The sequence below is a fragment of the Ictidomys tridecemlineatus genome, chromosome 7 (assembly GCF_052094955.1).
Source record: "Ictidomys tridecemlineatus isolate mIctTri1 chromosome 7, mIctTri1.hap1, whole genome shotgun sequence".
Lineage (NCBI taxonomy): Eukaryota > Metazoa > Chordata > Mammalia > Rodentia > Sciuridae > Ictidomys > Ictidomys tridecemlineatus.
The window spans coordinates 47,957,597-47,976,178 of NC_135483.1; the positions used below are offsets into that span (position 1 = coordinate 47,957,597).

At 33.9% G+C, this 18,582-nt stretch overlaps 1 protein-coding gene across 11 annotated transcripts in view; it reads right to left on the minus strand.

Moving 5' to 3' along the window:
• The window catches only part of Ralyl (RALY RNA binding protein like), a 622,839-nt gene that overhangs the window by 66,160 nt on the left and 538,097 nt on the right, over window positions 1-18,582 (minus strand). For all 11 annotated transcript variants that reach the window (XM_078016965.1, XM_078016963.1, XM_078016964.1 and 8 more), the window contains 2 exons: window positions 14,233-14,280; window positions 4,084-4,247 (listed from right to left, as the gene is read on the minus strand). In XM_078016965.1, coding sequence (XP_077873091.1) covers window positions 4,084-4,247; window positions 14,233-14,280 — 212 coding nt within the window. The remainder of the gene's footprint in view (window positions 1-4,083; window positions 4,248-14,232; window positions 14,281-18,582) is intronic.

An 18,582-nucleotide genomic window follows, 5' to 3' on the forward strand; every position in this document is an offset into this window, starting at 1 on the left:
TTATATCTTAATACTTTGTTGAATTCATTTATGAGTTCTAGAAATTTTCTAGTAGAATTTTTTAGGTCTTCTAAATATAGAATCATATCATCAGAACATAGGGATATTTGAGTTCTTCTTTCCTTATTTGTATCCCTTTAATTTCTTTCTTCTGTCTAATTGTTCTGGCTAGAATTTCCAGGACTATATTGATGAGAAGTGGTGAAAAAGGGGATCCTTGTCTTGTTTCAGCTTTTAGAGGGAAAGCTTCCAATTTTTCTCCATTTAGAAACTGGAAATCCATATGTCATAAAATGAAAATAGGCCCCTCTCACCCTGCACAAGACTCAACTCAAGTGGATCAAGAACCTAGGTATTATACCTGAGACCCTGCCCCAAACAGAAGAAAAAAGTAGGCCCAAATCTTCATCATGTTGGCTTAGGAACCAAATTCCCTAATAACAGCCCTAAAGTGCAAGAAATAAAATCAAGAATAAATAAGTGGAATTGTATCACACTAAAAAGCTTCTTTGTTGTAAATAAAACAATCGAGAACATGAACAGAGAGCCTTCAGAATGGGAGAAAATCTTTGCCACCTGCACCTCAGATGGAGAATTAATCTCTAGGATACATAAAGAACTCAAAACATTTAACACCAAAAAACCCAAATAACCCAATCAATTAATGGGCAAAGAAACTGAATAGCACTTCACAGAAGAAATATGAATGGTTAACAAATGTATGAAAAAAAATGTTCAACATATCTAGCAACTAGAGAAATACAAATGAAAACTAAGATTTCATCTCATTCCAATCAGAATGGCAATTATCAAAAATATTGGCAATAATAAATGTTGAAGAGGATGTGGGGAAAAGGCACACTTATATATTGCTGGTGGGACTGAAAATTGTTGCAACCACTCTGGACAGCAGAATGGAGATTCCTTAGAAAACTGGAATGGAACCACCATTTGACCCAGTTATCCCACTCCTTGGCATATACCCAGACAACTTAAAATCAGCATACTGTAGTGACATGGCAACATCAATGTTCATGTCAGCTCAATTCACAATAGCTATGCTATGGAACCAACCTAGGTGCCTTTCAGTAGATGAATGTATATATGAAAATGAGGTATATATACACAATGGAATATTACTTGGCCATAAAGAAAAATGAAATTATAGCCCTTGCCTGTAAAAGGTGAAACTGGAGTCTATCATGCTAAATGAAATAGGCCAATCCCCAAAAACCAAAGGCCAAATGTTCTCACTGCTATGCAGATGCTGACTCACCATAGGTGGTGGGGGGAGTGGAGATATACCTGATTGGATGGGGGTGGGTGGGAAAAATGGGGGAAGAGAGGGGTGATGGGAATGGGAAAGACAGTAGAATGAACTGGACATAATTTTCCTATGTTCAAATATGATTACATGACCAGTGTAAGTCCACATGATGTACAACTGCAAGAATGAGAAGTTGTACTCCATGTATGTCTGATATGTCAAAATACATTCTACTGTCATGTATAACTAAAAAGAACAAATAGGAAAAAGAATAGCTCACTTACAGGGGTATTAGTGAAGAATAAATAAATTGATATGTGAAGTGCTCAAAATAATAGCCATCATAACACTAAAAATGGTAGCTATTACTTTTCTTCTTCTTCTTATATTATTATTATTATTATTATTATTATTATTATTATAAGCAATTATATAAATCATCCAAGGGATGTGGCATATAAAACAAAGCTTTAAGAAAAAAATCTATGTAAAATCTCTATCATGATAAATTTGCTACAAGAAAAATAAGTCTAAAGAGGATTTAGATAATACAACCAACAATCTAACACTCCATACTCAGTTCTATATTAAAGCAGAAAACGTATTCTGTTTGCATGTTAATTTATAAAATCTTATTAATATGGAAACAAGAAATTCTTAATAAAATTATAAAAGGATATTTTTAAAGTTCTCATTCTCTAGTAATGACACTATATGACTAGAAATCAAAAAATGAAGTACCAAATTTTAACCGTTTGAATGTTGAGATATTTACTTTGAAATAACCTCTGGAAGTTGCTACTCTTCTCAGTAATGCACTGGAGTACATGACAACTGAGGATTGAGTCCCATATTACTGAACCTTCTAGAAAATGGCCTCAAGGTAAGGCAAGTATTTTTCTACATCAGTGACTCTAAATTTGGTTGGTAACATGTTCACAGGGAAATACTTAGAAATGTATAGGCGTGTTTATAGTTACAAACATTGAAGAATCCTACTGCTATTTAAGGTTTGGGGGTCAGGGATGCTAAATGCTCTGCAGAGCTCAGGATACTCTTTTTATTCAATTTTTAATTAATTTTTAGTTATATATAACATTAGAATTTATTCTAATACATGGAGTATAACTTCCCACTAGGAATATTCTTACACAATGTAGAACTATCCAGCAAAATGCCAATAATGCTTTTGTTGTTAAACACTGTTTTAAGATGACCACAAGACAAACAATCCGTGATGCTTTAGATATTTCCATTTGAAGTTAATACCACCAATGGTAAAACAGTCTTCTATAAACCTAGCAGGCAATTCAGTGTTCAATTTTCCACAACAAGAACCAAGTTCCACAGCTCTCTTTGCTCTTAACAGTAATCCGAGAGTATATTAGAGTGTGTGGAAACTACAGCAGAAACTCATTTTCTCTTATTACTAGACTCGAAAAAGAATTCATATTTATCTATCTACAGAACAGACTGGATAAATAAGCGCATAGAGAACTGCAAATTTATTTAGTTTGCCATTGAGGTTATATTAGCTGAGTTAAATTCTCAGTGAAACTCTTAGCAGGCCAAACTTGAGAGTTTCTAGAAGCATCAGTACCTTTCTCTTTTCTGAACTATTTTTTTTCTTTGCCCATTTTCATGTAAAAGGAAATTATTTTGATAATGATGCGTAGTATTTCTGATACAGATAGTTCTGACTCTACCATCTACTAGTTACATAACCTTCTATGTTTGCTCATTAATAAAAATGGGGTAAAAACATCTGTCTCACTTGTTCTGAAGGGTTGGCAGAATATGTACACACAACATCCTTACCAGGCTGTGCTGGAACTTGTCTTCTGATCATGTCAGCAGCCCTACTTCCCCACCTGGCTCTCTGCAGCCTCACCAGCTCTGTTATTCTTCCTTAACTAAGCCAACTTAAGGTCTCTGCACTGACCATTTGCTCAGAACAGTGCCCCATAATGTCAGGGATCCCTCTCTCTTGCTCTTTTGCTCACTCAGTTTCTTCAGGTTTCCATCTGTCAACAACCACAGGTAGTCATTGATCATCCTGTGAAATATAGCACTCCCGAGTGTCTCTGTATTTTCATTTTTAAAATACCAGTGAGATACATGTGTGCTGTTTACTTCTGCTCTGCTAACCTGTAATATCAAGGAACACAGAAAATGGTGTGGTTCATTCTTTAGGATACTATTCTAATACCAGTTTAGAGTTTTTTTCTGAATCCGTCTAGATAGATATTTAGCAATGTGTTTAGTTAGAAAGTTTGCATTTCTCCTTTTTCTGATTCGTGTGGAGTTATGTACATAGTGTTTTCTTTTTTTGTGATACTAAGTGTATTTTCAGACATGTACCCTTATAATGATTTAGAATACATGGTAAGTTTTGTTTGTTAATGTGGCTATCATGTATTCTGCCCGTTTTAATTATCTTTATGCTCAAATATTCAAAACAAACTCAAATTTTGCATAAAACCTCTCTGAAAAGATGGTATATGCGTTCTGTTTTCAAGTGAAATTGTTACCTCATTAAAAAGCAATATATTTTATTTCAGGACTTTAATAAATCACAAGCTAAATCAGCTGAGAGTACATTGGGGTAAGATACCTTTACAGTTCTTTTCAGATTGGTCCAGAACCTTTGTCAGCACGTTGGAGTCTGCTCCCCTGCTTCACAGAAAAGCAGAGGTCATTCCATCCCTGTTTTATGTCTCTCTGGTGGTTGCCTCTTTGATTTATGGACTATCGACAGTTATGCAGTGATGGTTATTCCTACTTTTATTTAAAAGGAAATAAAGAACATTACTTACACTTAGAGCCTGAGGAGGAAGACCCACTGACAGCAGATCTTGATCCCCCTTTCATTGAAAAGACTCCTTTCCCCCGGCGAGTTGTCGTGACAGCCACTCTGGGACGCTTCAGCGGGATCACGGCACGGGGAGGTGGAGGCACACGCCCATGGTAATCAAACAACCTTCACAAGACACAAACGGGACCAAGTTGGTTTGAAGCCTAAATGTTTGAGATGATGAAAAGAATGTTGTGGTAAAATTTTACAATAATTTTTTTTTCTGTCGTTTAATATTCAGAAAAGCTGTTTATTGGCAGATTTATTTTTCACAAAGAAATAGGATGCAAATATACACTATGCTTTCTGGGACATTAGAATATGACCCCAATATGAACTCATTTGTAAGGAATGAAAAGACAAGGAGCTTTGCTCCAATAGTGCTGGGCAATTTGTTGAAATTACACTGACCTTTGTTCCCAAATATATTTCTTTGCTTGGATAAACCAGTGTACCCTTCTCATGAACAGAAATCTTCCTCTTACACCTCAGACACTTATTAGCACACTAGCTTGAAAATAGGAAAGATTATGCAGAATCAGGAACAAAATAAAGAAAATGATCTTCTGATCAGAAAACAGAGTCCAGAGGAAAACAAATAGAAATAAAACAAATAGAAATAAAACCAGCTTAAAGAAAACAACTCTAAGACAAATCAATATGGTGCATTACCTCTCTCTAAGGACTTTTTAAGTAATCAAGCCTCCTCCAACTATATATAAAAGGTTTGAATAAAATAGAACTAGGGTGAGGACCCAATTTTGTTGACTAAAGCACTAGTGGGAAATATTTGCCAGGATATATTTAATCATCCTGATCATTTATTGGATATGCAAACTGAGAGTAGAGATATATGTATAGTAACTACAGAAAATTCTTCTACCTCCCCCCAAATCAATAATCTCCTACTTTTACTAAAACGTGAGAAATTATATTCCCCACATCGTTTAATGACAATTAAACAATAAAATGGATGAAGGTAAAAGAATATAAACTCATTTATAGAAATATATACTTCAAAGGATTAAAAGCCTCATATTATTTATACTGCATACTCATATACAACAAAATTTTACATGACAGCATATTTGAGACACATAAAAGATCAGAGAAAATATACTGGGATACATTTTACTCATTTATTTTTGAAACTATTTGCCAAACAACAAGATGTGTAATTATGTTTTCCAATATAAAGAAAACAGCATTACTGACTTAGAATTATGATTGTTATATTTTTTATTGTGACACCATGATATGAATTCTAGTTTCGTAATTGCTTTAAAACAGTCAATAAAAATAATCCAATATAAAGGTCAGAAATGAGAAAACTAGAACAGGAAAAAAAAACAATAAAAATACCCTATAATTTCTAACAGAAATACTGAAAGACGATAATGGCCAAATTATATTGTTACATAGTGTGCATGAACAAATATGTAATAACAAGTCCCACCATTATGTATAATCATAAAGCACCAATAAAAATATGGAAAAAGACAATATTTGTAAGAGGTTGTTTCATAAAATTACATTTTGTTTACACATACATCTGAAAATGTGATAATCTTGTTTTGAAAAATATATGAACTATAATAAATTTAAGATAGGCTAATTTTCAAGTATTCAAAAAAATTCAAACTATTACACTCTGGCAGAAAGGCAATATATAAACAAATTTAAAGCAATTCTTTAGTACTAAGAATATCTTCTATGTTAGACAGCTAAAGTGTCCAAAAACAATTTGGAAACATTTTTGGGGAAAAGCCAGGAGATATCTGAAATGAAAAAGAAGTGAAATGAGACAGAGTTCAAGAGAAGGGGCATCCTCTGTGAATAAGCAAAGTCCATTAGAGACAAAGGAAGGCTAGCACAGAACAGGTCATGGGTATCAGCACAGTACAGTTTACTTCAAAGAGTATATATAGGCAAGATAAGTCTGAAAAGGGTTATGAATATCATCCCCACCACCAGGGATTTCAAAATCAAAAGGGTCAAGGAAACCTGCCCCTTTTTTCAATCACAAAACAAGGTCTGCATTAGTTATTTATAAGTTGAATTCACAGAGCTCCTTAAGTCAGTGAGCCAAAACATGAAGGCATTTTGCATGAACTATGATACCCAAAACTATTGAGGGGAAAGAAAATATGGCAATTGACTCATATTTTCCAGGGTAAAAGTTACCCGTGGAGGTGAAAGCTAAGCTCTTTGAAGAGGCCATTTCCTCAGGCCATGCATGTGTAATTTAGCAGGTTCATTAAATAAGTGAATCTATAAATTGGGTTAAGAAAATCTCTGATGCATAATAAAAATATATTATAATATATATAAGAATACTATAATGGAAATGCAGGCCAAGCAATTGCTACTTCAATATTATAATTCACTCCAATAATATTTTATAGAAGACTAAAATGTTTGTCGATGTTTTGTATTGCATTCCTCAGCCAAGGATTCCAAAGACTCTTGTGTTGAGCTACACTGGTCTTGAGAAAAGAGATCTGCTTTTGTTCATTGTATTTGTGATGCACTTCTAGTCTGTGGCATACATTTTAATAACATACTGAATGTATGTTGTACTCTTTGATGCAAATGCCTATAGAAAGTGGCCCTTGTCCTCTGAATATTTTGGTGAGTTGTTTCAATGGGAGACGACTTTTCTCACCAAGGAATCAGGTGAGGTTTTACCAATTCATTGTGCCACTCTTATGGGAAGACAGCTCTCACAACTTACATATTTTAATGGGATATGTAATTCACAAAACAATGGGTACCTCACATAAGAGCATAATTTTTAATTTTACAACATTGAATGGAGACTTTCTTAGCTTTCATTGGGTACCCTTGAGTATATCAGAAATAAAGGGAAGGAAGACTGGGAGTTGTCCTAATGCATGACAACATAAAACAAGGAAGCGAGCCAGGCCCTCTGGGATTGTGAGACAGGGTATAGGACTCTTCTAACCCAGGGAAGCAGATGGAAGGCAGTGGGAGGAGATGAACATTAGCTTTCTCATCAGAACTCTATCTACAGTAAACCAAAGAAGTTTGCCTCTACAAAGAAATAGATTGCAAACAGTGTCAAGAAAAAGGAAATAGTTAACTTAAAATTATAGATCTGCAATGAAAAAGGAAATCCAAATACAATTATTTGGAATCCAAATCTCAAAATTCAGCTAAAATCTTATAATTTTTTTCTTCCTCTTATCTTTGCTTTATTTTTCATTTCTTTCACTCTTAGACTTATATTCCCTTTTTTTCTTTAATAGTTCTTCATTTTTCCTAATGTTATTTCTCCTAATGCTTTTGGTCAAATAGATAATGGCTTATCATGAAGCCAAATATATAATTCTTTTTCCCCAAGGTTCATTTTAAAACACTTCAATCTTTTTTTCTATAAACATCCATAATTTTTACGAACTTGAAAACATAATGTATGCATAGTCATGTATTCAGGCACTTTGGTTTGTATTAAAAGCATTTCTCAAGCTTGCTAATGTTTATTTTAATTGCTGGAGTACACTCTTTCAAGTAGACATGCCACATTCTAATAAATCATTACCCCTTTGTTAAGCTTTTTGCCTTGATTCTTATTTTTTCCTAAAGACTAATAAGATTTCAAAAAAAGAAAAATTTGAAAAATTTAATATGTGCATATATTTTGTCACCAAGGACTAAATTTTCATGGCAGATTAACAATAATTTTGAGTATTTTATGGTAATTATCTGTTTTCTTCAAAATTTCCCTCAGGAAAATTGTTCTTTATTTTCCCTACTTATAAATCAAACTTACTGTCACTGTGTAGTTAATGCTAACAAAATGTATGACTAGGGGGATAAATCACTTCTCCACTCAAAGGCAAATTCTGAGAACAAATTCAGGGTCAGGTTCTCACCAGGACATTTTGGCAGACACATGAAGATCAACAACCAGAGGACCAATAATATTAGCTACATTTTGATTCAACCTCGAACCCTTCTTTCTTTCAAACTTGACTTCTCACAGACTTATAGTCTGTATAACCAAATTAAAGTGCCCACTCTTTTGAAATCCACACAAATGATTCTTATAGGCTAGTAACACACTTGTTTCCTATACTGTTTGAACTAGTCAAAAATTCACAAACTGACTATGATTTCCACCTTGGGCTCAAATAGTTTTTGATTACAACTAAATTGGAAAATAATTTTCATGAAATTATAGAAGTAATGCAAGTTGTGGAAACTTATTTTAATAAAATGAAAACATGGTTGCATCATACTGCTAAGCACAAAAGGAAAAACATAAATTTGAACATTAAAATGAAGTTCTATTTGCAAAATAAATAAATAAATAAATAAATAAAAATAGAAAAAAGGGAGAAAAGAATTTTAAATGGCACATTTCATCTGATAACCAGTCATGATGAGTAATTTCTACTGCTCTTTTATATCATTAACCTCTTCCAAGGTTTTCTGTGAAGTTTACTTCCTGAGACATGTACAAATACTTGTTGAAGATGCTTTTAAAGTCAATTTGGCTGCAAACTCGAAAGATCATTTTTTTTGCCATTTTTTGACCTTAAGATTTTGATGTTTTTCTTAAGATTCCTACCTGCTGTTTTTTTAAAAAAATATATATCTTTATGGAATTAAACAGTTAATATATTCAAATGGCCAAGATGAGGTTAAAACTCACTAACCTTGTAATGTTGGTATTTTAAGTCATTTTTGTCCATGAAGGAAAAAGGGAAGAAGTAACTTCCTCAAGTTTAATCAGTCAACATATGTGCATCGAGGCTTGAAATTCACATCTTCTGACTCCAAATCACGCCCTTTGTAAACTATATCATGCTGTTATTTCCAAACTTTAAGTGGAATCTTATTCTATCAGATGATAAATTTACATAATGAAATAGACATTGCTCCTTGTTAATTTTTTCCAGTATCATGAATATATATTGTGCTCTATTATTAATGATCTGACACAACTGGAACTCAAGAGTTTTCTCATCAACCAAAACTGGAGTAGCTTTTTTTTTCATATAATTAATACAAGGATTAACACAAGGTCAAAGTTGTTTCAGAATTAAACAGTGGCCATTTTGAGTCACCTAAAATGTATACATATTTTCTATATGGTAAGACACCTCTGACATTCTTTTTCCCTATTAACAAAAGTTTACATATCACTGGAGCATGTAAACTGCTCAGTGCTCTTCCTGGTACTAATGTAAGAAAACATGGATTTAAATTGCTAATTTCTAAAACTGCAAACATTCTCTGAAGGTATTCAATGTATTTAGGTATACCTCTCCTTTTAGTTTCCTTGGAAACACATAAATATTTATGTTTAGCTTTAGTAACACGCAACATTCTGTGTTTATACTTAAAAGAAAATGCCATTAAAGGCTAAAAATTTTGGGGCAATTCTTTGTGCAAAATATAGAAAAGATAAAAGTTGATGATAATGATTCAAATATACTATTTAGTAATACACATCATAATCCTTGAAACTATGAATAGACTCAGCAATCACAAGATGGAAGTTTGTGTAGAAAAATTTTTCTAAGATAAAACTTTACCTAAGAATTAAAAATTCTCTGTTACATTAAAATCCCCAGATCTGGTAAAAGTATAGTGACAATACGATGCAGCTCAATGTCAATTTATTGTTTTTCAGCTTCATATCTATCCTTAGCTATAGGTTGGGTTGCATTCTGTAGACCACATTTCTGCAAGTAAGGGAGCTGGATTCCTCTAGGCTCAGCCAATGAAGGGCCCAAGGAGGAAATAGCAAGACCTGTAGGAAAAGGGACTTGCTTCTCTTTGTTTTCACTTCCTGCTCTTCTGAGCACTACTCTGACCTTGTTTCTTCACCTTGGCAGCAGCAATTCATTCCAGTAGCTGCAGCCAGAATCTAGTTGGAGTCATTTGCAACATTTACAGAGTTCCCTCCACTTTCCCTCTGAGACATCTGCACCTGCAGACTATGCCCCTTCCTCAGAAATCCACACAGGGACAGAGCACTGTCTGAGAAGAACTACTTGGCCATATGTTCAGCTCTGCAAGACCCTTTTTCTACAATACCTTTTTCTTTTTCTTATTTTGAGATGGGGTCTCACTATTGCCCAGGCTGGTCTTGACTTCTTACGCTCAAGCCATTTTTTCCAGTAGCTGGGATTACAGGTGTATGGCACCATACCTGATTTTCACTACATTTTGATAATTCCAAAATCTTCTTTTGTTTCCCCAACCTTAGAGGTGGTATCTGACTCCTGCAGTTACTAACTCCATTACAGTAGGGTGATTCCTTCTTGCCTTTTCAGTTCTGTAATTCCTACTTAGCAAGTTTTTATATGCAGTGATCCCAGTTAAACGTAACTAGTGCCATTTTGTTTTCCTGACTTAAAGCAACATGGGGTTAATGGAAATAGCTGAGTGCCCCACACCCTCCATGTGTATTCTGCTGCAGCTGGAATGCTCTGGGGAGTAGGTTAAGAGAAAATTTTCGATGCAAACAGGTTAATCCAGAGGGTCACAATGTACTATTATGGAAGGATGCCTGACCAACCAACCAGCTTATTTCTCAGTTAACTGAACTTTGAAATATGAATATCCATATAAGAAACACTTTCATGACCATCAATGGTTACTGTTAGTTGTTACTAGTAGTTAACATTGATTAGGCATTAAATATACACCAGGCATAATGCTGATCCTTACACATGTTCCCTCATTTAATCCTCAGCACAAATTTGTGTTGGAAATTAACTTCATGCTCACCTAACAGATGAGACAACAGGTTGTGGTTTTAAATGATTTGCCCAAGTTTGCACTGCTACTAAAAAGAGTTTTTAAAAATTTAACCATCAGTACAAGCCAAGTGTAATTTAGGAGGAATCACTGTGGATAAAACTGTTGTAGTGACTTTGTAGACTATTCCTCTCATCTACCCACTCCATTCTGTTTTCCTTTTTGTGGGATTCTGTGTTTACAGGGAGCTCTTGAGTATATACACTGATAGCAGATGCTTATGTCTTTTTAAGCCAAGTGCAAAACATGAAAAATAAACTAATGAAAGCACAGACTGTTCAGATAGTCTGTTAACAGTACAGTCACACTGATCTATTGCACACTGAGAAGCCAAACAGATTGTGCAGAAGACAAACAAATGTTTGAAAATCATTCAGAGTTAGCTTTTTTTTTTTTTTTTTTTTTTGTGCAGTGGAGAGTTAACTGAAAGCTTCAAGCTCTATAATTATTTGACTGCTTAAGGCTCTTGCTCTTTGTAAGATCGATCTATCTTACCTATCAGCTATTTTTCTGAGCTGTCATTTGGAAGTAGTAAAATACAGATCTTGTCTTCTCTTTAAAGATGAGAAGATGGAAAACCTGACTGGTCCCCAAATCTATAATTGTTATCAGACCTTGGGTCTCTTGCCTTCTAAAGCAGGACTCCATTTTAGGAATAAATTTTTAAGGGTGCAAGTAAGTCACACAATACAAAACAGTTAAGAGGCTAGAACAATTTCATATTGACAGACTGTAAGACAATGTGTGTTAATAGAAATTAGGACAATGTGCTGCACCCTGAAAAAATAAAGCTGTAATAGAAAATGCCTACTATACAAAAGTGTAGACTGTTTCACTATTATCTTTTCACAATAGTAAGTAGGACTATTTTAACGCTGATAGACATTCATATCACTTTAATAACAAGTTATTATAAGTTATTAAACTCTTATATTTTGTAAAAATCATAAGTGATTTGAGAAAAATTATTCTTAAATATAAATTTTTGTCCATAGATGTAACTAGTAAAATACTTTGCTTAACCCAGTAGTTTGGACATAGTAATAATTACTGTTGTAGCTCTGACTCCCAAGTAGGTAAGGCTGTGTCCTTATTTTATATCATAGACTAACAGTGCGTCTCCTCTGTTTTGTACATTCACACAGTGGATTATTGAATTAAAACAAATACCCAGGTTATGATTGTAGTTCTGTCACTAATTGGCTGGGTGACCTTGGGAAAATGCATCTCCTTAAATGTAGAGAGATGCAATAATAATAAAAATTGAGTATCCACTATGTGTGAGGTTTACTCATAGTCCCTGAAGATACAAAGATAAGCAAAGGTTAACATTGTTGGAGCCCTCATGGAAGAGGGAAGGCAAATGTGAATCAAATAAAGTCACTGCAGAAAGAATTATTGCAGTACAAATTTGGAAAAGTGCTGAGAAGAAACAATGTTGGGGGCTGAGAGAGAGAAACAGAAGAATCTAATTTAATCTGGGAGTGGTGTTCATGCTGAGATCTGAGGATGAAGTCAAGTAAACTAGGCAGTGGAGGGAGGTGTGAGGAGATGGAACAGCACAGAGAAAGGACCTGAGGCAGGAAGGAAAATAGTATTCTCACAGAACTGAATAGGACCTGTGCAGCTGGAACAGAGAAGATATAACCTTTTCAATCGATCACAAGATTCCTTCCCTTTTTAAATGTCTATTGAAAATTATTTTTTCCAGGTTTGCATTCTTATTTGTATTTTTTTGCTTTAGTAGTACTTATAATTAGACATTTACTAATGACTTAAAAGATATTTACCTCTGTTTTCCCCCAAAGACTTTTCTACAGTTGGTCCTTGGGTTGCATATCTTATATATGCATGTTATCAGTGTTTAGTTAAATAACACCAATTGTCCAACAACACAAATTAGTTTTCAGTTACCACAACATATAACCTATGAGTAATTTTATAAAGTGCAATCTTTGCTGCTAACTTTTTTCCATCCACAAATGACTATGTGTGAATAGCAAAAGTGCATCATGACCAAAGACCAATCATGTCTCCAAGTCTGTAAAAGATTGGTTGCTGTTCATGTTATTTAGTTCATATACAGATAGCAATCAGATAGTTATCATGCCTCCTTGTCTCTCAATGATAAACTCATGTGGCATCTTACAAAAACGAATAATCACACCGAAGAGTGATGATACTGGAAGTGAATTTCAAATTAGATGTAAATGGAATTATTAAAATAAATAGATGGTCATAGGGATGTTGACACTTTTCCATTTGAGGGACTCTAGATATAGAACCAAAGGAAATTGATAAAGCAAGTTTATTAGCATAAGTGAGGAAAATGGGTGTAATGAGATGAAAGGAGATGAAGATATAGAGAGGAAGCCATGGTGGCAAAAGAACCATCCACTGAAGGAACTCTCAGAGATAGTTCACAACATGGGTAGGATGTCCAACTGATCCAACCTCAGAAAGAAGAAGGGCTGTTCATCAAGGCTTAAAATAGGTACTTGCTCCACAGCCTAAGTTTTGCAATGAAAAGAAGGCACGCACTATTTGTCTACTTTTGGTAAAATTTTCCACAAAGGAATAAAAAAATTTAATTCTCAAAATTTTATTGTTTTCAATTGTAATATGCTGAATCACTATTAGCTTTACTGCAAAGCCCTCTGCACTTATAGGGCAGACAGTAAAAGTGTTTTAAAAGTTTTAACAAAAAATTAAAGGTCATAAGAAAAGTCTATTTTTTTTTTAACCATTGATCACTAAGAACATTTTGCCTGACTTTAGCTTGGATGATTGCTTTTATGGTGCCATACTATCATGCATAGCAGGAATGGTCTGTAAATTTTATTAACTCTAACCAATATTATAGCCTTTTCAATGTGTCATGAAAGTATATTTTAGAAGGTTGGAATCATTTTCAGAATTAATGAAACTCTCAATCTTGAAAATTCTAAGTCAACAACAGACCTGGAAAATAATTAGTTAACTAAATCCTTAGAATGTTAACCAAATATTACAAATAAAATTTTCTGATTAAGCGCCTCCAAAGTCCTAAATTTTCAAGATCTACTATATTTCAGTAGGAGTGAGGAAAATAGAAAAATCTGTCTATCTTCCATTCCATTTAGACTTCATATGTTATATTTAACTATAAACAGAATAAAAACATTTTAAAAAATAAAAATAACTTAATAATTTCAAGAAATACTATATTTAACACTTCATTCAAGAGCATCTGTGAATGAAATGCACAAAATAGTTAAAGATGACTCAGGGAAATAAGAAAGAATCATAGGGAAATAAGAAAGAAAAATTCACATACCGATTGTAGAAATCATCTCTGTAGTAATCATAGTCAAAGACATAACCGCTAAGGAGGAAAATAAAAAAAAAATTAGTTGGCATTTGTTTCAATCTCATTAATTTTGATACTAACTTATGACGTTATAGCAAGGCATTGATGCTCCTTTTTAAATACTTATTTTCAAAATAATTATGTATCCAAAGGACTTTACAAGACAATTCCATTTTGACATATCATGTCAAATTATTAGTACAGGTTTGACCACTTAGCGACTGATAATGGTTTGAATGATTTGGATGAGAGGATTTGGAATAGAGAATGAGAGCAAGTAACAAAATAAATATATATATTTTTAACACTTGTAGTTAAAAAAGAACCACCATTTTTTCCCTCTAGACAAGATATAATATGATTGTCCCTTCTTTTTAAGGCAATTTACTTCTTTTGCCTACGCTATGTGCAGTGAGGCTAGACAATGAACAAAAGGCATTAAAGTAAATGGAAAGGTCTAATGATCCCTTTATTGTAGTTAAGGGTTAATGAAAACATAGAAATACAGCATTAGTTTTTCATTCTAAGGACTGTGGATTTAGTGCTTTAAATTGACAAAAATAACTAATGAAAAAAAAAAAAACCCTTGGCTGAGTCTTAACAACAATAACTTAATTTATCAGGATACTTAAATGAGAATTAATAACTGCATTTTGGTGATAAGATTATAATGACAAATCTCCCTAAAGGAATATATAATAAAAATTGCCTACATCCACTTGCATAATTGTTTGCATTTATGAAGCACCTTATTTGCATTTTAATTCTCATCCTGTATGGTGTAAATGAAAGAGACTAAGGTGTGAACATCCGAAGTGACACACTCACACTTTTGTTACTAATGAGTGACTGGATTGAGATTTGAGAAAAAGTCTTCTGAAGCCATATCTGGGGTTGTTTTTACTACTTCGTGCTACCCCTTGAACTTGGCAAAAAACCCTAAATCTTAAGATCAATGGAGTATCTTATACCAGAGTGAAAAATTATTTTCAGTTCTTATTTGTTCATTTATTTTTCATTACGGTAAAATATACAGAGCATGAAAGGGATCACCTCTTACGTCCTTAAGCATACAATTCAGGAAGATTAAAGACATTCACAAAGTTGTATAAACCTCAATTTCAAGAACTTCTCTCTCATTTCAAACAATAACTTTGAACTTTGTTAAGTAATAACCTCCTATTTCCGATTCCCCTGGGTAAAATCTATTCTACTTTGTCTCTATGACTTTGCCTGTTTTATATACTTTACAAATCATGAAATTAATAATACAAATACAAACCATACAATCACATAGTTATATCATATTTCTGTTTTTTTGCCTGACTTATTGCATTTAGCATAATATTTTAAGGTTCATCCATATGTAGTGCAAATCAGAATTTCACTCCAATTTAAGACTGAGTAATATTCCATATTTTGGTTATATTATCATCTGTCAATATACATTTTAGTTGTTTCTGCACTTTGATGATTATGAATAATGTTGCTATGAACTTTGATGTGAAAGTGAGTCTTTGCTTCCATTTTGTTTGGGTTTATATCTAGAAGCAGAATTGCTGAGTCATATGGTCATTCTATGTTTAAATTTTTGAAGAGCCGTCACAAGACAGAGGAGTCATTTTATATTTTCAAATCAATTTACTGGTACTTTACTTTGTAATTTTTTCCTTGTTAGGAAAACTGAAAGAACTATACTAAGAATGGATTATTATTCTTGGTTTTAAGGATAAGTGTATTTATTCATCCTCATGACATTTGGGGAGAAAGGGCCTGATGTGGCATACTTAATGAATGAGAGTTAGTTTTGCCTCTGGTACCATCTCATGAAACATATAATATTTGAGTTTAAGTACTGAAATGTAAAGTGGGTGCCTATTCTAGGTATCTGGATGGAGGATCTAGCATTTTCTGGCCAAAGAAATACTGTGTCTATCTTTGCAAATCAAGGAGGACAATGAGATCATTGTCTAAAGAGCAGGAACAAAAATATCCACTTTTGTCTGATAGTCATAGATTGTTAAAGCAGTAATGGTGTATGTTTTAATTTATATTGTTGGTGTAGACACAATTCTGATGTGGAGCTGAGAGACTTTTTCAGAATTTCTCGGTGGGAAGCTGACTACTGAAACCTGCTCAGTTGATGGTAACCCCTGTTAAGCATGAGAATTCTGTACCTGGCACAGAATTCTTCAGCTCATAAATTTGAGTTCACATGCCAGCTCCAGGGATAGAAGACTCTGAGCATAGCAAGATTACTACAATGTTTCACCAGTGCTGTAAGCTTCAAGCCCGTTGGCTTAGTAGAAACTTTGAACAATGGGATTCTTGGGTGCCACGGGAAGCCCCAAGCATTGCAACAGTGAAATAGCTACAAGAATGTTTCTAGCCCTGAAACTTTCAAAAGCACAAAGAACAATACTTCTATAGTCCTTAATTTTTTAATTATGAGATCCTCATAAATAAACTTGTTGGGCCAGGTCTTCAGCCATTGTTTCCTCCATCAGAGTGCAGTGTTTCACTTGATCCCGGCTTATTCTCAATTTTTCCCTGCCCCCCTCTCTTTCTGTGGGTATGTTTTTCCTAATCTCCCATCACCCCTCACTACTGATTTCTCAAGCTCAACTGTGCAGGTTGTGGCAACCATCAAATCCTAATGTATGAATATTCCCTCAAAATCTTCCGGATAAAGCATTACATATGCTTCTTTCTTTGATATTCACTTATTTCTGCAGGCAATAAGTGATACGAGTGACACTAGCCAAATGCTTTTGCTGGGAAGCCTCAAGTATAAAGATAGAGATTGTCTTATATTTATTACTCATGAGTAATTATCATTTTGTTTTATGTTTGATTACTTTTAAGAATGTGTTCACAGAAGACAAAAGGATGTACAATATCAATCATGTTAAGATAGCACCAATGAGCTTTCCAACAATCAAAGAAAAAAACAGTCAAAAGCAGTGTAGTATTTTAAGAACTTTGCAAAGAGTTAATTTATGATGTATAATATCTAGAGAGAAAAATGCTTTAGTTTGAAACCCTATTCTTGATGCTTTTATATACAATCCTCTTTAACCTGAACATCAGTCTATAAGATGCATAGTATTCTCCCAGTTTTACAAGACATTGGTGTCTAGCGTTGCTAAATATCTGAGATAACACAGTTAAATGTTACAAGGTAGCATAGTCATTCATATGTTTATTCAACATGTGTCAGGAACTTCCCTAGGCACTTCGGATTAGAAGTATAATACTTTCTCTTTGTATGAATCTCATATAGTTATACACCAAGATGGACTCAACGTCTCCCTCAGCATGACTATAGATAATTTTCTTCCTGACTACAAGCTCCTGACTTTCCCTCTTTTGAAGCATTTACTTTAGAAAACTTTCAATTGTAAAAATTTTCACTGCTCCTTTGACATGCAAATCTTTTCCTCAACTCCCCTGGATTTACAATCCAGGAATATCAACCTGGAAGCTATTCCTTGGAATTGTGATTACCAAGGAAGCTATCTCTCCTTAACCAACCTCCACCTCTCTTCTAACCTCCCCAGCCTCTCATAACCACTATTCTACTCTCAATGTCTCTGAGATCAACTCTTTTAACTTCTACATGTGATAGGAGGGATAAGTTTTAGTGTGCTATAGCAGAATACAATGATTTAGTTACTAGTAACTTCCTATGTGTTTCAAAATAGCTGGAAGAGAGGATTTTGAAGGGTTTCATCACAAAAATAATGATAAATGTTTGAGGCGATGCATATGCTAATTACCCTGGTTTGATCATTTACACATTGTCTCCATGTATTGGAATATCATACCACACCACATGCATAAGTATAATTATTATGTATCATTTCAAAAATAAAAAAGAAAGATATCTCTCAGTCACTGTAGGAGCCCAACTTGGAAGAACACCAATTATTAAACACATGTCGAATCACATCGACCAAATTCCCTAAGAGTTTCCTCTAGAACTTCTTCCTCTTAATAGTATTCTCCCTTTTGTCCTTTTGTCCACTCTAGCTCTTAAAAACTCTTCCTCCTTTTGTTTTAGTGGAGTTGAATTCAATTTCTGTCCTCTATGGCAATATTCTTAAAGAAAGTCTTCACTGACTAACTTTTGTGGTACAATTTTTCTTCGACAGTGTTGCAGACAAAAAATAAATAATATAAAACTAAATAATCAGAAGGGAACAAATGAGGTGGACAGAAACAGAGATTGAGTGAAAACTATAAAAGGGGATTGCTGAGGGCTGGAATCACTGAGGAGAGGACATGCAAATGTGAGACTTGAAAAACAGGAAAGGT